This window comes from Ornithorhynchus anatinus, chromosome 14, assembly GCF_004115215.2.
Source record: "Ornithorhynchus anatinus isolate Pmale09 chromosome 14, mOrnAna1.pri.v4, whole genome shotgun sequence".
NCBI lineage: Eukaryota > Metazoa > Chordata > Mammalia > Monotremata > Ornithorhynchidae > Ornithorhynchus > Ornithorhynchus anatinus.
The window spans coordinates 46,977,023-46,998,298 of NC_041741.1; the positions used below are offsets into that span (position 1 = coordinate 46,977,023).

Consider the following 21,276-nt stretch of genomic DNA (forward strand, 5'->3'; position numbering starts at 1 on the left):
CATGACCTCTGGCTCCCAAGCCCGGCCTCTTTCCACTGAGCCACGGTGACCCTGTATCTCCCCCAGCGCTGAGAACAGGGCTCGGCACATGGTAAGCGCTTACCAAATACCAACATTAATATTATTAGACTGTAAGCCCGTCAAAGGGCAGGGACTAATAATGTTGGTATTTGTTAAGCGCTTACTATGTGCCGAGCACTGCTCTAAGCGCTGGGGTAGATTCAGGGTCATCAGGTCGTCCCACGTGAGGCTCACAGTTAATCCCCATTTTCCAGGTGAGGTAACTGAGGCCAGAGAAGTGAAGTGACTTGCCCACAGTCCCACAGCTGACAAGTGGCTGCGCCGGGATTCGAACCCATGACCTCTGACTCCCAAGCCCGGCCTCTTTCCACTGAGCCACGGTGACCCTGTATCACCCCCACGCTGAGAACAGGGCTCGGCACATGGTAAGCGCTTACCAAATACCAACATTATTATTATTGTTAGACTGTAAGCCCGTCAAAGGGCAGGGACTGTCTCTCTCTGTTGTCGATTTGTCCATTGCAAGCGCTTAGTCCAGTGCTCTGCACAGAGTAAGCGCTCAATAAATACAATTGAATGAATGAATGAATGTATTGTGAGGCGACGGGCCTTTGGGGCCGAGGCCTGCGGACTACAAGTCCCAGAAGCCCCCGGGGCGGAGAGCCGGCCTTCCGCTGTCCTCGTCAGCGATTGGTGGCGGGCCGGAGCGGGGCAGCCAATGGGAAGTCCGGATAGAAGGAGGGCGGTGAAGCCAACATGGCCCCCGGCTCCCTGGCCCCGTTGTAGGCCCGAGGTTCGGTGGCGGGAGGCTGGCTCATGGAGCAGCCCCGGGGCCTCCAGGTGAGAGCGGAGGGGGAATCCCCACACCCGGCCGACCGACCGACCGACCGACGGCCCGGACGAACAGCCCCTCCAGGGGCTTCGCCCTCGCAGACGTCGCCCGGGACCGGCCCGAGGGCGCCTCGTGCCCATTTTCCCGAGGGAGCCATCGAGGCGGGCGCAGCGCGGGGCCGTCCCCGCCCCGTCACTGCCCGGACCACGGACGTCCGAGGGTTTGGACCGGCTCAGAGGCCCAGGGCCCAGACACGTGCCAGGACCTGTGCCATGCATTGTGCCAGGATCTGTGCCATGCACGTGTGCCATGCTCTGTGCCATGCATTGTGCCAGGACCTGTGCCATGCACTATGCCAGAACCTATGCCTGGATCTGGGCCATGCCCTGTGCCATGCCATGCCCGGCCTTAATCGATTCCCACCTCTCCTTGGAGCTGGGAATTTCTCACATCAGACCGCCCCCCCTCCCCCGAGGCGCCTGGCCCATTGTCCCTTTGAAGCCTGTCACCCCGTCGTCCCCGCCCTGATTGTGATTCTTGGCCTTAGGGCAGGCCGGACTCCAAATCCAGGGCCTCCTGCCTCCCTGGATGGAATCCCCAAACACATTTTTTGGCATTTGGAAGCCAGGTGGTGGTGGGTAAGCAGCGCGGCTCAGTGGAAACCACACGGGCTTGGGAGTCAGAGGTCATGGGTTCGAATCCCGGATCTGGCACTTGTCAGCTGGGTGACTGGGCAAGTCACGTCATGCCCATTTTACAGATGAGGTAACTGAGGCACAGAAGTGAAGACTGAGCCTCACGTGGGACAACCTGATTACGCTGTAGTTACCCCGGCGTTTAGAACAGTGCTCTGCTCATAGTAAGCCCTTAAATACCAACATTATTATTATTATTATTAATAACCCCCATGTGCTCCTAGCACCCAGCCTTTCAGGCGTCATGGGATCGATAGGATCGATGGCTGACTACTTGTTTTGCCATCTGGCTCCCCCTTTTCAGACCGTAAGCCCGTTATTGGGCAGGGACCGTCTGCACCCGTTGCCCCATTGTACATTCCAAGCGCTTAGTCCAGTTCTCTGCACACACTAAGCACTCAAATGTTGGTGTTTGTTAAGCACTTACTACGTGCGGAGCACTGTTCTAAGCACTGGGGTAGATACAGGGTAATCAGGTTGAACCACGTGGGCTCACGGTCTTAATCTCCCTTTTACAGATGAGGTAACTGAGGCACAGAGAAGTTAAGTGACTTGCCCACAGCCACGCAGCTGACAAGTGGCAGAGTCGGAATTTGAACCCACGACTGAATGAATGCGTGACTTTAAAGCGGGAATCGTGCTGGAAAGACTAAGATCTTGCAGAGCGAGCTGATTCGAGCGGGGGACTCACGCCCACAGATCCCTTTACCTTTTAGAGTCCCCTCTGGTTTATAACGGGGCCTTCACCTCCTCCCCCCGTTTGTGCCGTCCTTCTGCAAGGAGACCACATCCTCCGAAAGAATGGAGGAAGAGGAGGAAGACGAAGAGGAGGAGGACGACCTGGATCTCTTTGGGGGCTACGACAGCTTCCGGGGTTACAACAGCAGCTTGGGCAGCGAAAGCAGCTCCTACCTGGACGAGTCCAGTGAAAATGAGCTGGAGGATCGAGAGGCCGGAGAGCTGCCCATTTCCCCCCTGCAGCTGCCCCCTCCGGTGACCAGCCGCCTGATGGAAGATAATGGTTCCGAACCAGGTGTGCGAATCAGAGGGAGGGCTTAGATATATGGGTCGGGGGAGGGACAAGAAGGGGCGGGGATGAGCAGGTCAGGGGTGAGCTGAATGCGTGCCCCTAGGGTACGATTGATGGGGCCGTGAGCCTATTCACATTCGTGCACTCCCTTTCTTTCTTTATCCCAGCCTCTCTTTCTTTCCCACCAAGCCCAGGTGGGGGAAATGGAATTTGGGTCTTCATGAGTCCTCTTGCAGAAGGTAGGCTTTCAGTCATTACTGTCGAGGCCGAGGAGAGGAGGGGCCGGATCTCCCAGGACCTCAGCAATCACCAGTTTGAGGCTGGGCGCCCAGGGTCCCGGCCCATGCTCTGATTTCTCCTTGCAGCCGTCTGTGAGATGTGCGGCATCGTGGGCACCCGGGAAGCCTTCTTCTCCAAGACAAAGCGCTTCTGCAGCGTCTCCTGCTCTAGGAGCTACTCCTCCAATTCCAAGAAAGCCAGTATCCTGGCGAGGCTACAGGTGAGCGGGATTGGTGTAGCCTCGTGGCCCTGCAGGGTGGGCGGCTGATGGTGGGTAGGGGAGAGCTGGCGAACGGAAACAAGGCAAAGCTGGTTATGGCTGATCCCGGAACTTCAACAAGGGGAACTTTTGGGAGACAATGTGCCAAGTACTGGGTGCTGGGCCTGTGAACCCAGTAAATTTCCCTTTCCTCCTGGGAGGATCAAAGTGCTACTCTGTTTCCGTGTCTTTCTAGCCCAGACTGCCTGCTCCCATCCCGTACCCTCTGCAGCCCTTTCTTTCTCTGTCCGTGTAGGGCAAGCCACCCACCAAGAAAGCCAAAGTTTTACATAAGGCAGCCTGGTCTGCCAAAATTGGAGCCTTCCTCCACTCCCAGGGAACTGGGCAACTAGCAGACGGGACTCCCACTGGACAGGACGGTAAGGGGATGGTGGGGGAACAAAGGAAACGAGTGCTGGACCGGGCTGTTTGAAGCAGCCCGAGAAGGGCCGGGGAGGGCTGCATGGCAGCTGTTGTGGGGAAGGGGCAGGATGGTTTGTTGGGAGCTCACGATCCCAACAACCTGTGTTCTCAGCCTGGAAAGCCCAGGTGGCTAGAGTAGGAACACGTGGCTCTGCGCTCCCGGGAAATCCAGAAGCCTGTGGTCAAACCCCACTGTCTTGTTTGTGTGCAGCTCTCGTCCTGGGCTTCGACTGGGGCAAGTTCCTGAAAGAGCACAGTTACAAAGCCGCTCCGGTCAGCTGCTTCAAACACGTGAGGATCCTGCCTCTCTTCTTCGGTCCTTTCCTTCTGGGGCAGCGGGGTGGGGTCCGGGGCTTTTGGGAAACGGAGGGACCGTGGCTGCTGTGGAAGTGGTGTGGCCTAGTGGAAACAGCCCGGGCCTGCGGTCTGAGGACCTGGCTTGTAGAGAAGCAGCATGGCTTAGTGGAAATAGCCCGGGCTTGGGAGTCAGAGGTCGTGAGTTCTAATCCCGGCTCCACCACTTCTCAGCTGTGTGACTTTGGGCAAATCCCTTAACTTCTCTGTGCCTCAGTTACCTCGTCTCTAAAATGGGGATTATGACTGTGAGCCCCACGTGGGACACCCTGATTACCTTGTATCTATCCCCACGCTTAGAACAGTGCTTGGCACATAGTAAGTGCTTAACAAATGCCATCATCATTATTATTATAATTATTATTAATCCTGGCTCCTCCATTTGCCTGTTACCTTGGACAAGTCACGTACCTTCTCTGTGCTTCAGCTTCCTCATCTGTAAAATGTGAGCCTCATGTTCTACAGGGAGTGTGTCTGACCCAATTATCTTGTATCTCCCCCAGCACTTAGTACTGTGCTTGGCACGTAGTAAGCGCTTAACAAAGACCACAATCATTATTTGACCTTTTGCCCTAAGGTCCACTGAACCAGCCCCCGGGACTGGGCCTCCCAAAGTACTGGGTGGTGTAAAAAGTGAATGCAAAGAACCTCTCTGGTCCGTCCCCCCCCCCCCCCCCAACCGCCGCCTCAGCCCCAAACCCAGGATATTAAGTCCCCCCTCAGATCTGTCTCAGGGTCTCCTAAATGAGTTTTCAGGGATGGAATGATGCCTTTTAAGCCCTCTAACCCGTAAAGGTCCCCCACATGCTATCAAGCCTTACAGGGAATTGGATTTTCCGAGGCCCTTCCGCCTCGCTGAAGCTGAACTGGCTTTCATAAGAGCTTTGGTCTTGGTTGGAGAGGATGGTTGGTCTGAAGTATCACTGGCATTGACTTTTTCCCTCTCCGCCGAGGGGTTCGGAGGAGGCAGGGTGGAGGGTCTTGAGGGGGAATGCACCCTGGGGAGCCTTGCTGAAATCCTAGCTCCCCATGGGTGGGCCTTCCCCCATGGTGATGTAAAGGAGACCGAGGGGAGAGAGCCTGAGAGCTGCAATGGGTCCTGCCCTGGAGGGAGAGGGGTTGGGGGAGGAATAGCTATGTCAACTGAAGCCGTTTTTATGGGAATTGTTTTTGGTTCTGTCCTTTTTTTTTTTCTTTGGTTTATAAGATCCATTCAGCTAAGCCTTGATATGTAGAAGAACAAGGCCCTCTTTGGTGGGAACAATGTGTCTTTACGTAGAAGAATGGGCCAGTTAGCAGGTCATCTGAATGAGAGAGGAAAAACACAGATCTTCCTTTCTAATGTAATAATGATCTTGGTATTTTTCAAGTGCTTACTATGTGCCAAGCACTATTCGAGAGAGGTTGAACCGCAGTGCCAGTCCCACAGGAGGCTCTGTCCTAGTCCCTATTTTACAGATGAGGTAACTGAGGCACAGAAGTGACTTGCCCAAGGTCACAGAGCAGACAAATGGAGGAGCCAGGATTAGAACCCCGTCCTCTTGAGTCCGAAACGCGTGGTCTTATCACTGGACCATGCTGCTTCAATGGGAGAAATCTTGGTGCCCCAGAGGTCACAGGTGGGTGGCACTCGGGGGGGCGGTTCGATCTCCCTCACTACCCTCTGCGCACACCCTGCCATCTCTTCTCCTCTCTGTCCCTCCCCTTGGTTGCTTAGCTACTGGTCATCTCTCCTTAGGGCAAGTCCTGTCCTTGGCTTTCTCCTGGCCAGGAAGCAGCTGACCCCAGCCTGAACTCTTCTGCGCCCTGTGTCTACCCCACCCCCACCAAGAGTCTAGGATTCACACATAAGTTTCCCCAACCAAACCCCAGCTCCTTCTTTCCACCCTGGCTCAATCTGGTCCCAAGGCACCAGAAAGAGTTGGGCTGCGAGCTACTGACCACAGTGGTCACTGGGGGAGCTCCTGCCTGCTGCCCTCTGGAATACTCACGGAATATGCTCCTTCCTTTCTTTCCTGCCTTTCTTGCCGGCAGCACTCGGGAGTTACATTGTTGTGGAGAGCGGGAGAGGCTTCTACTGCTGCAGATCCCCAGCTCCTTGTTGTGGGTCATGAGAAGCAGCATGGTCCAGTGGAAAGGGCAGGGGCCTGGGAGTCAGAAAGACCTGGTTTCTAATTCCAGCTCTGCCACTTGTCTGCTGGATGGACTGTGTCCAACTAATAAACTGGTCATCTACCCCAGCATTTAGTACAGAGTTTGGCATATAAGTAGTAAGCGCCTAGCAAATACTATTTATATATATATTTTTAAAAAAGCAGAGCTGTTTATCCTCCCCTCCCTCCCCCCCCCAACCAGAATCACATTGCCCCAGCCAGTCAGTTGATCATATTTATTGAGCACTTATTGTGTGCAGAGCACCATTCAGAGAGTACAATATAACAGACCAAACCAAAGGGCCGAGCCAGCCAGGACTATCAAGGGGTGGGATTAAAAGCCCTGATAAGCCCCCTTGGAACAAGGGCGTCTCTGTTACTCTTTTACTTTCTCCCTTCTGCAATTTATTTTAGTATCCTTCAGGAAACTCTAAACTCCTTAAGGGCAGGGATCAGTTCTACCTTCTCTGTTAGATTCTCCCATGCTTTGCACCTAGTGCTTGATAAAGAACTCAGTAACCACCACCAAAATCAATGCTCCTTATCAAGCTCATTGATTTTGGTGATGTTTATTGAGTTCTTACTAGGTGCCAAGCACCGTGCTAAGTATTAAACCCAGAGGCAGTTGACTTGCTGGCTATTCTTGGTCACTTTTAGTTGGGGTGTTCACTCTTTACTATGGATCAAGCACTGTTTTTTAAGCACAAGGCTTAGCAGTAAATTGATCAGATTGGATGTTGTCTCTGTCCCACGTGATCTGCTCAGGGAGACCAGGTCTCTTGTCCCCGTTTTAGAGATGAGGAAACTGAGGCCCAGAGAGGGTAAGTGACCTACCCAGGATCCTAGAGCAGGCCAGCGGCAGAGGTAGAATTAGAATCTGCATCAGAGGTAGAATTAGAATCTGCATCTCCCGGCCCCATCCTCTTTGATCTGGGCCTCCCTGCCTCCCCCGGGCAGGGATTGCTGCCCTTGACAGCCCCACAGATGTACTTGCTGGGGATGGCAGGAGGCTCAAGGTGGAGGGGCCGCCCGACACACCCCTCCTGGGCCCAAGGCCTTCTCATAATGTCACCTCTCCAGGTCCCACTGTTTGACCAATGGGAGGATGTGGTGAAAGGGATGAAGGTGGAGGTGCTGAACAATGACGCGGTCCTGCCCAGCCGGGTGTATTGGATCGCCTCTGTCATCCAGACCGCAGGTAGGGCCCCGGGTGGGGGGTGAGGGAGGGCGGGGGGGCAGTTGGGCATTTCCTCTCCAACCTCGGTTTAGACCAGGGCCTTTGGCAGGACTGGACTAGGCTGGACTTGGCTATTTTGGCTCCTGGGACACAGCCCCCCCACATTGCTTTCCCCTCCTCTGGCTGCACTGGCAGTAAGGCGAGGTCCTGAAGGTGGCTTCGTGGCGCAGCCGCCATGGGTTATCTTGCCGCCCGCCTCATCTCTGATTCAGTCAGCCTGGCAGCAAAGGGAAGGAGGGAGACAGCGAGGCATCAGCGGACCGAGTAGGAGCCTGCAAGGGAACGGATCCCGTCCTGCGCCAGAGTCCTCAGCCGACTGGATCCCGGGGCGGGAGGCAGCTTGCGGCCTTGCTCCGACCCAGTTTGGGAAAGGACCCTCCCTCTCCCCTCCTGACAGGGTACCGGGTCCTGCTACGATACGAAGGCTTCGAAAACGACGCCAGCCACGACTTCTGGTGTAACCTAGGCACCGTGGACATCCACCCCATCGGCTGGTGTGCCATCAACAGCAAGATCCTGGTGCCCCCGCAGAGTAAGGGCAAATCTCCCATCTGCCCCCTCAGCGCTCCTGCACCACCACACGCTTATGTACCCGTAGCCCTCTACCTATTCTCTCTCTAGTCCCGGCTCTGCCGCTTGTCTGCTGTGACCTTGGGCAAGTCACTTAATTTCTCTGTGCCTCCGTTACCTCATCTGTTAAATGGCGATGAAGACTGAGCCCCATGTGGGACAACCTGATTACCTTGTATCTCCCCCAATGCTTGGGTATATTGTACCTTGTATCTCCGAATGGTGCTCGGCCCATAGTAAGCACTTAACAAATACCAACGTTATTATTATTACCTACTGACCTACACACTCCTTAGCAATTACTCATCAATAATAATAACGATAATGGTGGTATCTCTTGAGCACTTACTCTATGTCGAGCACTGTACTAAGCACTGAGGCAGATGGAAGACAGTCAGGTTGGACCCAATCTGTCCCACGTGGGGGCTCACAGTCTAAGGGGCAGGGAGAAAAGGAATTTAATCCCCCAGTTTACAGATGAGGAAACTGAGGCACAGAGAAGCAGGTGAGTGGCAGAGCCAGAATTAAAGCCCAGGCCGCTATTCATTCAATTATATTTATTGAGCACTTACTGTGTGCAAAACACTGTACTAAGGGCCTGAGAGAGTGTAATAAAACAGTAAACAGACACATTCCCTACCCATAACAAGATTTCCCTCCCTCCCTCCCTTTTTCCCTCCCTCCCTGGCTGAATCCCAGGCCCATGGGGTGGGGCAGGGCAGGTGTGACAGTAACCTCCCCCAGGGCTGGAATTAAGCATCAACTAATATTGTTCTCTATCCAGGTGTTAAGTACAGTGCCCTGCACCCAGTAGGTGCTTTAAATATGGCGCCCCCAATCCCTGGGTGGGTCCCCTAAATCCAGAGCTGCTCTCTGCCTCTCCAGCAGCGCCCCAGGAAGGGGGCATTTGCCAACCCAGATCTGCCTGCCTTCCTCTTGCCTGCCACTGCCTGGCAGGTGCAGTCAAGGCTGTTTCCTGGTCCGGGAGGGGGTCTCGGGCTCCGAGGCTAACCCGGCGGGAACCGGTGGGTCTGATGCCAGCTTTGTCTTCCCAGCCATCCATGCCAAATACACCGACTGGAGGAGCTACCTCATGAAGCGCTTGGTGGGGGCCAGGACCATCCCGGTGGATTTCCATATCAAGGTAACCCACTGGAGTCTCCGCTGGAAAAGCCCCCGTCTCATGGTCTGGAGGGATGAGGGAGTCTTCCTGTCGTGCCATGATGGCCGTTCTTGCCCATTACTGACGCTTCTTTGGTTTTTCTGGATCCTGGGTTTTGATGCCCATTCTGGAGTGGATGGGTGGCTTTGTTTGTTGCCATCCAGCTGTCCTTTGCTGCTGTTGCCAGTAATGGTCATGGTGCCGTCACCCTGCCTTGGGCTCCTTTCACTGCCGGCCGGCTGCTCACACCTACCCCACTCCATCCTCCTGCTCTACCTTTACAGTTTGACTGTTCCATATTACCCCACCCTACTGGATGAGGTGCTCAGTCCGCCCGCCAAGGATCTGACCCGCTGCTGGCTGTGCCTGGCCGCCCCCTCAGCCCTGCTTGCCAGGAGTGACCCTAGCCACCTCTGCCCCAACAACTGCCACCTGAGGGAGTGAAGGGATTCCCTGTTGTGCAGTGCCCAGAATCACCCCGCTCCTATTTTCTTCACCCTGGGTCGATATCCTGGGCCGCGGCGTCCCCCTTCTGCCAGTGTCTTTAGGGAATGGCTGGGCTTTCAGTTTCCCTGATGGCCTTCCCTCCCTCCCCGCCCCCCTCAAAACTCACTTGGATCCTGCTGCTCTTCACTCCGTAGGCAGCCTGTTATGGGGGCGGGGTGGGAGAGCCCCCTCACTGCCTGCTTTCTTCCTCTCCCTCCCCCTCTAGGACTTCTATGAGAGAAGTCTTCGGGCAGAAGGCCATGGGCTATAATAATAATAGTTATACTATTTAAGCGATTACTACCTGCCAAGCACTGGGGTAGATCCAAGGTAATCAGCTCGTCCCACTTGGGGCTCACAGTCTTAATCCCCATTTTACAGATGAGGGAACTGAGGCCCAGAGAAGTGAAGAGACTGGCCCAAGATCACTCAGCAGACAAATGGCCAAGTTAGGATTAGAACCCAGGGCCTGTGACTCCCAAGCCCGTGCCCTTGCCAACAAATAGGCCATGCTGCTTTAGGTGAGGTTCGGAAGAGCCTGGCTTTTGGGTAAAGGCTGCGGTTAAAGCATTCATTCATTCAGTGGTATGTGAGTGCTTACTGTGTGCAGAGCACTGTACTAAGCGCTTGGAAGGGGGGGGAAACGGCTCCCTCTGCTGGCCCGTGTTGGAATGGCCCCCTAGCTGCCATCCAATAATCACGAATTTCGGGGATTCAGGATCCCATCTGAAAAACGCTCAGAGGGGTCGACCTAGTGGAAGGTTAGCCAACCACAGCCCCTCTACGTGCTGTGCCGGGGGTGGTCTAGTATACATTCGTCCCCAAGGCGGCAATACCCCTGTCCACGTGGGCCTTAGCCAAGGAGGGATTTGTTGGTGCCCATCCCCGAGAAGGTCCAATCACCGTTTCGGTTCGCGACTCTCTCCTGGAATAATCACGGCATTTGGTTTTTGGTCCCCTGATCCCCGTGGCTTGGCCGCCCCTTATATTGTCCGTTGCCCCTCTCCCTCCAAAAAGGATCCGTCCAGTTTGAAGGCCCCCCGCAGAGCAAACGTCCTCAAAGAGCTCTTTCCCATCCTGGCTTCGTTGTCTCGGCCCAGCTGTGAGGCAAGGATAAGCAGTGCAGGGAAGAGACTTAGGACAATTCCCGGTCCGTGGAGTCTGGTGGTCTTCCCGCCCAGTCAACCGGCCCCAGAGGGCCATTGATGGGGTGGCTCGGCGGTATCTCCGGCAGCCCGGCCCCTGAGGGGAGGCGTGCTGCTGCTCCCCAAAAGCTCAAGTCTTTGGGGTGCGGTTGCGATCCAGACCTCAGCAGGGTTCCGCCTCGAGTCGTCCACATCCCGGGGACGTCCGAAGGCCACGCGCTCCGATCTCCCTTCTAGATGGCCGAGAGTATGAAGTACCCGTTCCGTCAGGGCATGCGGGTGGAGGTGGTGGACAAGGCTCACGTGTCCCGGACGCGTATGGCCGTGGTGGACACGGTGATCGGGGGCCGCCTCAGGCTGCTTTACGAAGACGGGGACAGCGACGACGACTTCTGGTGCCACATGTGGAGCCCCCTGATCCATCCGGTGGGCTGGTCCCGGCGGGTCGGCCACAACATCAAGAAATCAGGTACCTGGACCCATGGTGGGGTTTCTTTGTTTTGGGGGGCGGTTTTGATGGTATTTATTAAACGCTTACTATGTGCCAGGTACTGTATGAAGTGCTGGGGTAGATATCAGCTACTCAGGTTAGACCCGATCCATGTAATAATAAGTAATGATGATATTTAAGTGCTTACTATGTGTCGGGCACTGTACTAAGCGCTGGGGTGGATAGAAACAAATCGAGCTGGACCCGGTCCCTCTCCCACTTGGGGCTCACAGTCTCAATCCCCATTTTACAGATGAGGGAACTGAGGTCCAGGGAAGCGAAGTGACTTGCCCAGGGTCACATTCATTCAGTCGTATTTATTGAGCACGTACTGCATGCAGAACGCTGTACTGAGCACTTGGGAAAATACAATACAACAATAAACGGTGACGGTCCCTGCCCTCGACAAGCTTAGAGTTAGGGGAGGTGGGAGAATCCTGAAGCCCTTCAACTTGGAGTGGAACTAGCGACCTGTGGATCTACAGTCCTCTGCTAGCAGACCTGTAGCCAAGATAGAATTAGAACCCAGGTCTTTCTGACTTCCAGGCTTATGCTCTATCTACTAGGCAGTGCTGCTTCACGGAGAACTTGGCCTCTTTCCCTACTGACTCGGGGAAGGGGTGGGGGGCACTTGGCATAGGAGGGGCTTGTTCTCGTACTATTCTTTCCCAAGCACTTAATACAGTATTCCACACTCAATAAATAAATACCCCCATTTGATCAGGGCCACTGCAGTGAGCCCGGCTTATCTCTGCTCCTCCACCACTTGGGCACACGTGCCCTTCTTTTCCCTCCACTGTTGCTCAACCTGCACTGGCCCAACGCCCATAGCGTCCTGTCCCACTCTGATTCTCAGTCTGGGGCACTGAGGGGAGAGAAAAGGTTGCCTCTCCCCTGGCCAGGCATCCCGAAAGCCTACCGCCTGGCCTAGCTCCTAGGGGGCATATCGGCCCCAGCTTGCAGCGGTTTTTGAATTTGTTTTTTTGTTTTTTGTAAAGTCTCCCGCTCACATGATACTATTATCTTTCTGAGTCTGATATTCCAGCTCCAGAAGGGTAATGAAATCCCGACTAATGCACTTTGCGGTTTAGGAGTGAGGGAGCAGCACTAGACTGCCCTGGGGCATTGAGCTGGCCAGGTGGGATTGAGGGCACAGGAGAAAGTGGGGCTACCCTGTCCCCCTCCCCATCCCCCCCACAGCTTTTCACTTTCCCCTTTCCTAGAAGATAAGCGCAATGACATGGCCAACCACCCCACCTTCCGGAAGATCTACTGCGACGCCGTCCCTTACCTCTTCAAAAAGGTGAGCGGCAGCTCCCCCGGGCCCCGGGTTCTGCTCGAGCTTCCCATTGCCCTCTCCGCTCCGTGGCGGGTCACCTCTTGCTGTCCCCGGGGCCGTCCCCCATCCCGGGACGAGTGGTGGCCCTGTCGGTGACGACCCCCTCGCCTCTCAGGTGCGCGCCGTCTACACCGAGGGCGGCTGGTTCGAGGAGGGGATGAAACTGGAGGCCATCGATCCCCTGAATCTGGGCAACATCTGCGTGGCCACTGTCTGCAAGGTGAGGCTGGGGTTCCCTCTCGGAAGCTAACCCCAGACCTGAGGGAGGTGGGGCTGGCGCCATCATACTGGACCTTTCCCTGAAGCCGAGGAGGAGGTATTGGGGCTGTGACCCCCGTTTCTCCCCTCCCTCTTTTTTTCCCGGCCCCCACGGACACACCCACGGCAGGTCCTCCTGGACGGGTACCTCATGATCTGCATCGACGGCGCCACCTCGGCCGACGGCTCCGACTGGTTCTGTTACCATGCCTCCTCCCACGCCATCTTCCCTGCCACTTTCTGCCAGAAGAACAACATCGATCTGACTCCCCCGAAAGGTAAAGCTGCCAAGAGGTCGCGGGGAGAGTGTGATGGTCACGGGCACCCTGGCTCCCGCCAGCAGAGTGGTGCCCATGGGGACTCCCAGAGAGTCCGTGGCAGAGCCGGGTGAGGGTCTCAGGGCGGGAAAGGTGAGGTGGCACCCACCCTCCCCTCCTGCCCCCTCAGGATACGACGCGAAGACCTTTGAGTGGACGGCGTACCTGGAGAAGACCAAATCGAAACCTGTGCCCGCGCGACTCTTCAACACGGTGAGTCCATCCCCCGAGGGTGGGGAACCATGGAGAGAAAGACCCGGACCCCCCCGGCCTCACCGCCTCCCGTCCGTTCGCGCGTCCCCCAGGACTGCCCCAACCACGGCTTCAAGGTGGGCATGAAGCTGGAGGCGGTCGACCTGATGGAGCCCCGGCTGATCTGCGTGGCCACAGTGAAGAGGGTGGTGCAGCGGCTCCTCAGCATCCACTTCGACGGCTGGGACAGCGAATACGACCAGTGGGTGGACTGCGAGTCCCCGGACATCTATGCCGTGGGCTGGTGCGAGCTGACCGGCTACCAGCTCCAGCCCCCCGTGGCCGCAGGTCCGTACCCCATCCCCGGCCCGGGAGCCCGAGGGCCTTCCGGCCAGCCTCTCCCACTCCAGTGCCAAAATGTCGTCCCTCTGACGCTTTCCTCTGGCCCGGGCCGGCCCCTCCTGCTGCTGCTACGTCTCCTTGCCCGTTCTCGAGCCTGTGCCCCTCCCCACCTCACTCATGTGCCCCCTCCACCCTCCCCGTTACTCTGCAGCTACCTGACCTCCCTGTTGCCCAGCAGGGTCTGCAGCTGCGCTTCCCAGCTTCTCTCAGCTTCAACTAGCAGGTACCCCGTGCCCTGCAGTTCTCCTCTTCCTTCCCCCCGCCCTCCCGCCCCCTCCAGTGCCCAAGCCCGGGATGGGTTGGGGGAAACGACGGAGCCCCAGGTCCCCTCCCTGCACTCTCCTGGGTGAATTCCACCCTTGGAATTGGGCTGGGGCGAGACCTACTATCAGCCAAATAGTCACGGGGGGCTGGGGGTGGGGGGGTGTGGATTTAAGTGCTAACCACATGGTAAGCACGGGGGTAGATACAAGATCGACAGAGCTGATTTTCGCAAGTCAGCTCAGAGCCCTTATCCCATTCCGCCCCGTTGGGCGTTGTCGCCGACAGAGCCCAGCGCCCCGATGAAGATTAAGGAGGTGGTCAAGAAGAAAAAGAAGCCTTATGGGAAGAAAAGTAAGTGGGATTTCTGATCCACTCCTCCCCCGCTTGTATCCAGCCTGAGCAGACCTAGAGCCAGAAAATAGAAGCCCTGGTTCTTCCAGCTGTGGGACAGGCACGTGGGCGCGTGAGTCTGTTTTGCTGCGGGCCACAAATTTACACCTTTGCTGTTCCCCCCGCCACTCTTACCGTCCCGTGGGGTAGAGACTGGCAGAGCCCGTGTCTCCAGGAGGATGAGGGTGAGTTTGTCATTCGTAATGGCGAGGTTTAAGGGGCACCAGGAAGCAGGCAGGTAGCCGACAAGCAGGCCAGTTACTCTGAGCCTGAAGGAGCACAGGCGGTTTCCGAGTCGATAGCAGGTGCTGAGGGAGCGGGCCGAGCAGCACGTTGGGGCCTGGAGCGGAGGCGCAGTGGGAGGGGGGTAGCGCCCCGTGCCCAAGGAGCAGAGGTACAGGAAGGCCCCCCACCCTGGGGAACTTTAGGCTTGCTGGAGGGGTTGGGGGAGCACAAAGTACTGCCACGGGCCCTGGGAGCAAGAGCAGGCCAAGGAGCAACCCTCCCGAGGTCTTCCTGCCAACTGACGTTTCATCAGCCAAAGGTCTCAGGGAATAGGATAGGGAGGAGCGTTCCTGGGGTGGCTTCGATCCCGACCCAGCCCAGCGGGGACCGACTAGACCATGATGGCTCCCAATAACCCACCCGGTACCTCCGATCCAGCCCCACAGCCGCCCAGGAAGACAGACGTTCATTAAAGTTTCACTCCGTTTTGCTTTTATTCTAAGGGAAAAGGATGTCAGCCAAGACCCGTTCCATTAAACAGGCGGCCAAGAAGCCGGTGCCCACTAAGCCGAAGCGGGAGCCAAAGGCTGCCGGGAAGGCCAGAGCTGGGCCGCGGCCGGATGAGAGTAAGAGCCTTTTCTTCGGGGGTGCGAGGGAGGGGCAGACTGAGGTCGGGAAGTGTTCCCGTTGCTCCAACTTGCTGTGTGCCCTCGGGCGTACTTTCCTCTCAAGGCTTCCCGTTTCCCACCTGAGCAAATCGGGGTTGAAACAGAGAGGATCATAGTTAGTCACTGCCCCCCTCTTCCTCCATCATCTTTACTGCCTGCAGGGTTTTGAGCAGCTTGGGCCCAGATGGGACCCTGCCTAAGCATTCATTAATTCAATCGTATTTATTGAGCTCTTACTGTGTGCAGGGCACTGTACTAAGCGTTTGGAAAGCAATCGAGAGAGACACAATCCCTGCCCACAGTGGGCTTACAGTCTGGAGGGGGGAAGGCAGACATTAAAACAGGGATGCAGGGATCAATATAAATAAATAGAATTATAGATGCATACATATATGTGTAGCAGTCCTCTTCCCCCCGCCCCACACCCCATTTGAGCTTCCTTGGCTGGCACTGCTGCCTGCTTTTCACTCCTCCCCCTGAGAGGGCATAGGGCTGAGGACCCCAGTGACCGAGCTTCTCCCCTCCCCGCCGCGAGCTCCGGAAAGCCACCTTGGCCCAGAGCTCACGAGGCGCCTCTCTCTCCAGTCATCGCTGTGCGCGTCAAGGAGGAGACCGTCGATCCCGCGGCACCAGAGGCTGCGGTGCCGGAACTCCCGGTCCCCCTCGACCGCATCAAACAGGAGGAAGAGGAAGGAGGGGCCAGGTGACGCTCCCTGGCTCCCCGACCCACTGACCCCTGCTGGACTGGAGCTAGCTGTCAGCCGTAGACTGAGACGGGAGGAGAGAGGGGCTGGGAACCCGCCTCCCTTTCCCTCCGCTCTTTTTGTAAAAAAAAAAAAAAAAAAAAAGAGGATGCGTTTTGAATACGAACCGTGAGGTGGACGAGGGACCCTGTGGCAGAAAGGGAGGGCCGGCAGAGGAACCCAGCGTTACCTCACTTTGGACCTTCTCCCCCTTTCCATCCCTGCCACTGTCCTACGGAGCCTCCGTTGTGCCAGCGGGGCCGGGCAGGTGAGTCTTGCGAGGAGCCAGGACTCTGGGGATTAATTACTGAGCCAGGGCCTCGGAAACCCCCGCGCGTGCATACGCACACACTCCACTCAAGGCAGTTTGTTTTGGGAAGGGGGGCAATAGAGGTGTGGGGGGGCTGGGGTGGGAGGTGTTGGTCTCAGGACCTGACTTCAGCATAGCCATGTAAATAAACATGTGAACAGAGATCTTGCCTCGGCCTTGCGGGTCCAGGAGCTGGGGCTGGTCTGTGGCGATCTGGCTCCATGTGGTGCCTTTCCCTATCCCAGTCAGGCCTGCGTGCCCATTTCCCCCTGCCCCTTCCCCAACGTGAGCAGGACTGCCCAATGGCTCCATACCTAGCCCCCTAAATTCTTCCCCAGCCACAACAGGGGTGAGAGTCCTCCTTAAGGCCGCAAGGCTCATTGCCCTGCGTGGTCACTGCCATTTGGCAAAGAGGGAGGGATTGTTTCTCTTGAGAAGAAGCTGAACCTACATTCCCTCTTTCCTTTCACCTAACTCTGAGCCCTCTAGCCTGTGAGCTCATCGTGGGCAGAAATGTGTTATGTTTTACTCTCCCAAGCACTTAATACGGTGCTCTGCACACAGTAAGTATTCAAATCCCACTGATTGAGCTCTGCCCCCAGCAGTCACAGGTTGCTCCGATTTTGGTGTTGTAGCCTCTTCCCTCCTCACCATCCACTAACCCCTTCCGCCCGTGAACCTCTGGCCGAGGCTGAGCGGGGAATCTGGTCCGAGGGCTGCCCCAACCCTACCTCGAGCCCCTTACCTCGGTAGGTTTTGTTCTCGGGAGGAGGGTCCTTGCCCCACGCCAGGGTGGCTGGGAAGGCTTAGTCTTCCTGCTGCCCTGGCCGGAGCAGGGTTCGAAGATGGCCGCCGCGGTCTTCACCCTTTGGCCTCGGGCTCTGGCCGGGCTCTGGCATGTCGCCCCTACTTGCAAGTTCAGGCCGGCAAGCCACCTGTGGAGGGGTGAGGGCAGGGGAGGAGGGGCATATTAGTCTGTTACTGCTTGCCAGAATGGTCTGGCCTTGAGCACCGGCATGGGGCTGCACAGTGATTAGTTCAATCAGCCAATCAATGGACTTAGCTGGCACTCAGTAATGTGCAGAGCACTGGTGTAAGCACTGGAGAGAGTAAGCACGTGGTTAGAGCGTGGACCTGGGAGTCAGAAGGACCTGCATTCTAATCCCAGTTCTGCCACTTATCTGCTGTGTAACTTCAGGCAAGTCACTTAATTTCTCCATGCCTCGGCGACCTCATCTGTAAAATGGGGAGTAAGACGATGAGCCTCATGTGGGACAGGGACCATATCCCACCAAGCGCGTAGCACAGCGCCTGGCACAGAGTAAGTGCTTTAACAAATATCATTATGAATGATCATTATTATTTTTGAGTGCAGGGAGGAGTTCCCTGCCCACAGGCCCCACCAAACAGGCCAGGAGGGAGGGAAGGGAAGGTGCCGGGGCTCAAGTCAGGCCCCAGCAGCACCCACCACGGCTCCAGCTTCCCATGTGCTCCTCGTCTGGATGTCGGGGCCGGGGAATTAATCCTGGTGAACCTAAGGATTTCACCCCACTTGCTCTGCTACAAAATGAACCCAGCTTGGATAATAATGGTGGTATTTGTTAAGCGCTTACTATGTGCAAAGCACTGTTCTAAGTGCTGGGGTAGATATAAGGTGATCAGGTTGTCCCACATGGGGCTCACAGTTTTCATCCCCATTTTACAGGTGAGGTAACTGAGGCACAGAGAAGTTAAGCGACTCGCCCAAAGTCACACAGCTGGCAAGCGGCAGAGCTGGGAGTAGAACCCACGATCTCTGACTCCCAAGCCTGGGCTCTTTCCACTGAGCCACACTGCTAGTTTCATCCATTCCAGCGGGATGGGGCACTTAACAGACTTGCTTGTCAAAAACTCACTTTGGCTGAGGAGACGCTGATGCCGACGAGGTGACTTCACAGGTTTGACCTGTGTCTTAGACCCTCCAGGGGGTGGTCCCTGGGCCTCTGGCTGCTCTGCAGATGCTGTCCCCCCCACTAAACAGCAAGGTGCTGGGGAGACAGCGATGCTCCAGGACCAGGTCCAGGCTGGTCCTGGTCAGGCAGGCTTCTCCTAAGGCCCCGGGCCCACTTACCTGTGCAGCGGGAGGAGCCGGCAGTCACAGTGGAAAGGGTTGTCGCTCAGACTGACGAGTTCCAGCCGGGTGAAGCCGTCCAAGGCAGGCAGGGCCCTCAACCGATTCCGGTCCAGATACAGGGTCTGGAGGCTGAGTTCCAGTCCGCTAAAGGCCCTGGGAGAAATCTGACCAGGGGGAGAAGGGGTCACCTCTTGCACCCCCAGAGAGAGCTGGGGCCCAGAGGCATCAAGGGAACCCTGCCCCGCGGAGATGATGCCGGCACTCCTTCCGCCGGAAGTGGGGAGAGAGGTGAGACCACGGTCAGGCTCTGGTGGGGGGTTGGGGTGGGGGGAGGAAGGGGACCTGCGGTCCCCACCCTGGTGTGTGGGTGGGGAGAGCTACGGGGTGACAGTGGCGGTGTCCTCCTCGCCCTCGAATGTCAGGGGTCTGAGGCAGGACCGTCAGGCCCGTCCTTAGCCAGAGCAGCCTCTCCCCTCTTTTCTATCTCACCCCCCTTCCTCTCTATGCCTCTCCTTCCCTCCCGCCCCCATCCCATCTTGCCTCACCCCCATACATACAGACACCTCCTCTAGCTCTTGTTTTCTTTTTTCCCCCTTTGCCCCCTTTGTTTTTTTTTTTTAAGGTATTTGTTATGCAGGTACAAGCTTGGACCCAATTCCTGCTCTACATGAGACTCACGGTCTTATTCCCTATTTTACAGATGTTGGAATTGAGGCAAAGTGAAGTGACTTGCCCAAGGTTACACAGCAGACAAGGGGGGAGCCCGGGATTAGAACCCGTGACGTTCTGACTCCCAGGCCCGGTTTCTACCCCCTAGGCCAGGCTGCTCCTTTAGCCCCACTCACCCGGTCCAGGCCGGTGGCGTTGAGGTAGAGGTGCCGCAGGGAGCCCGCCAGCGGCCCGAAGGCCCCGTCCGGCAGGACCCGGAGAGGGTTCCCGGCCAGGTCCAGCTCGCCAAGGGCCGGCAACCCCCGCAGCGCCTCCGTGGGCACCTTGCGCAGCCGGTTCCCGTCCAGGCGCAGCCTCTCCAGCTCCCGGGCCGGGCTCAGGGCGCCCTCCGCCACCCGGGACACCCGGTTCCCGCTCAGGTAGAGCTGGCGCAACTGGGCCGCCCGGGCCAGGTCCCCAGCCTCCAGCCGGCCCAGGAAGTTGTGCTGCAGGTGCAGGGCGAAGAGGCCCGGCAGCGCGGCCAGCGCCGCGGCGGGCACCCGGGTGAAGCGGTTGCGGTCCAGATAGAGGTAGCCGAGGCGGGGAGCCCCCCGCAGGGCGGCGGCGCTGAGGCCGCTCAGCCGGTTGTCCGACAGGTAGAGGTAGACCAGCTGGGTCAGGCCGGCCAGGGCCCCGGGCTCTAGCCTCTCCAGGCGGCAGTCCTGCAGGTGCAGGGAGACCAGGAGCCCCAGGCCGTGGAAGGCGCCCACCGCCACCGAGCCCAGCCGGTTGCGTCGCAGGTCGAGGAGCCGGGTTCGGTCGGGGAAGCCCCTGGGGACGGCCTCCAGGCCCCGACCCGCGCAGCTGCTGTGCTGGGACGCGGCCGAGCAGGAGCAGGCTCGGGGGACGGCCGGGCGGCGTCGGCGTCCTCCCGCGAGGGGGACCGGCTGGGGAGCGGGGTCCGCGCCTCGTCCTCGTCCTCGTCCTCCCCCTCTGGGCAGCGCAGGTCGGTCGCTCGCAGCGCGTGCAGCGCCTCCCCCCTCAGGCGGCGCGGGCCCGCGCACGTGCCGTCCACCCTCAGCCGCGCCCGCCGCGCCCACTCCCGCAGGGGCCGGGCCGCGCAGGTGCACCGCAGCGGGTTCCCCGTCAGGTTGAGGCGGCGCAGCCGGCCCAGCCCCTCCAGCGGCGGCAGGGCGGCCAGCTGGTTGCCCCCGAGGTCCAGGGAGCGGAGCCGCGGGCAGCGGGCGAAGGCGGACGCCCCCACCTCCTGCAGGGCCAGTTGGGCCAGGGCCAGGTCCCGCAGGGCGGGCAACGCCAGAGCGTCCTCTTCACCCACGTAGGTCAGGGGGTTGTGGCTCAGGTCCAAGCGCGCCAGACCCCCGGGCCGGGACAGGGCCTCCCCGGGCAGCGCCTGCAGCTCGTTGTGGTCCAGGCTGAGGCGCCGCAGCCCCGGGAGACCGCCCAGGGCCTCGGGCGCCAGGACGTTGATGGCGTTGTGCGACAGCCGGAGCCGGCGGGCCCGGACCAGGCCCTGGAAGGCCATGTCCGGCAGGTAGACCAGCGCGTTGTGCGCCAGGCTGAGGGCCCCCAGGGAGCCCAGCTGGCCGAAGGCTCCCGGCCGGATCTCCTCCAGCCGGTTCCCCTCCAGCACCAGCTGGCGCAGGGAGCCCAGCCCGTCCAGGGCCTCCTGGAGCAGGACGGGGAGGTGGTTGGAGGCCAGGTTGAGGTACAGCAGCCGGCCCAGCCCCCGGAAGGCCCCCTCCTCCAGGTGCTCCACCTGGCAGTGCCGCAGGTCCAGGTGAGTGAGGTAGGGCAGGGGCAGGAAGGTCTCTCGCCCGATCACCTTCAGGGTGTTGCCTTGGAGGTTCAGCCTTTGGGTCACCTGTGGGATACGGGCTTGGGGCCAGGAAACAGCCCATCTTCCCCCTCTCCTCACTTCTCCCCCACAGAACATCACAGGCCCTCTCGCAAGACCCTCACCTCCCCGTCCCCCCACTCAACTTCCTGCCCCCTCCGTCCCGTCCACACGGCCACAACCCCCTGACCTCCGGCCTCCACCTACCTGGGGGACGGAGTCGGGCACCCGGGTCAGGTTTTGCTGCCGGCACGCGACGTGGCGTCGCGCGTTGTCACAGAGGCAGATCCGGGGGCAGGGGTCCGAGGCGGCGCCCCAGGCCATGGCCAGCGCCAGCGCCAGCACTGGCCTCAGAGAGAGCCGCATCCCGGCCAGAGGCTGGAGAGGGGGACGGGGCCCCGTTAGAAGATGGGGCA

General features: G+C 58.2%; 2 protein-coding genes across 9 annotated transcripts; one reads left to right on the top strand and one right to left on the bottom strand.

Annotated features, from left to right (window-relative positions):
* The first annotated feature begins 750 nt into the window (after positions 1 to 750).
* Positions 751 to 16,408, top strand: L3MBTL2 (L3MBTL histone methyl-lysine binding protein 2). 8 transcript variants are annotated; one of them, XM_029079353.2, is made up of 19 exons: positions 751 to 861; positions 2,329 to 2,581; positions 2,746 to 2,817; positions 2,944 to 3,077; positions 3,373 to 3,496; positions 3,751 to 3,830; positions 7,127 to 7,244; positions 7,681 to 7,815; positions 8,909 to 8,997; positions 10,884 to 11,115; positions 12,360 to 12,439; positions 12,591 to 12,695; positions 12,864 to 13,011; positions 13,181 to 13,263; positions 13,356 to 13,590; positions 13,823 to 13,867; positions 14,194 to 14,259; positions 15,027 to 15,149; positions 15,777 to 16,408. In XM_029079353.2, exons 1-19 carry the CDS (start codon positions 838 to 840, stop codon positions 15,896 to 15,898), a joined length of 2,268 nt encoding a protein of 755 aa, XP_028935186.1. In that variant the 5' UTR covers positions 751 to 837; the 3' UTR covers positions 15,899 to 16,408. The 8 variants fall into 8 exon arrangements, with proteins under 8 accessions (XP_028935186.1, XP_028935187.1, XP_028935188.1 ...); XM_029079354.2 differs by having other exon boundaries at positions 12,363 to 12,439; XM_029079355.2 differs by lacking the exon at positions 13,823 to 13,867.
* CHADL (chondroadherin like) lies at positions 14,993 to 21,276 on the bottom strand. The gene is given in 7 exon segments (XM_029079357.2): positions 14,993 to 15,271; positions 16,990 to 17,179; positions 18,355 to 18,521; positions 19,203 to 19,935; positions 19,937 to 19,972; positions 19,974 to 20,887; positions 21,068 to 21,276. Coding segments are annotated over 7 exon segments (2,220 nt in total). The 5' UTR covers positions 21,227 to 21,276; the 3' UTR covers positions 14,993 to 15,250.

What these genes read in the sequence shown, in the direction of transcription:
- L3MBTL2 (XM_029079353.2), top strand. Translation starts at nt 838, where the DNA reads ATGGAGCAGCCCCGGGGCCTCCAG. An exon ending in GTATCCTGGCGAGGCTACAG is followed by an intron (nt 3,078 to 3,372) that starts GTGAGCGGGATT and finishes CTGTCCGTGTAG; the next exon opens with GGCAAGCCACCCACCAAGAA. An exon ending in TGGGCCGCGGCCGGATGAGA is followed by an intron (nt 15,150 to 15,776) that starts GTAAGAGCCTTT and finishes CTCTCTCTCCAG; the next exon opens with TCATCGCTGTGCGCGTCAAG.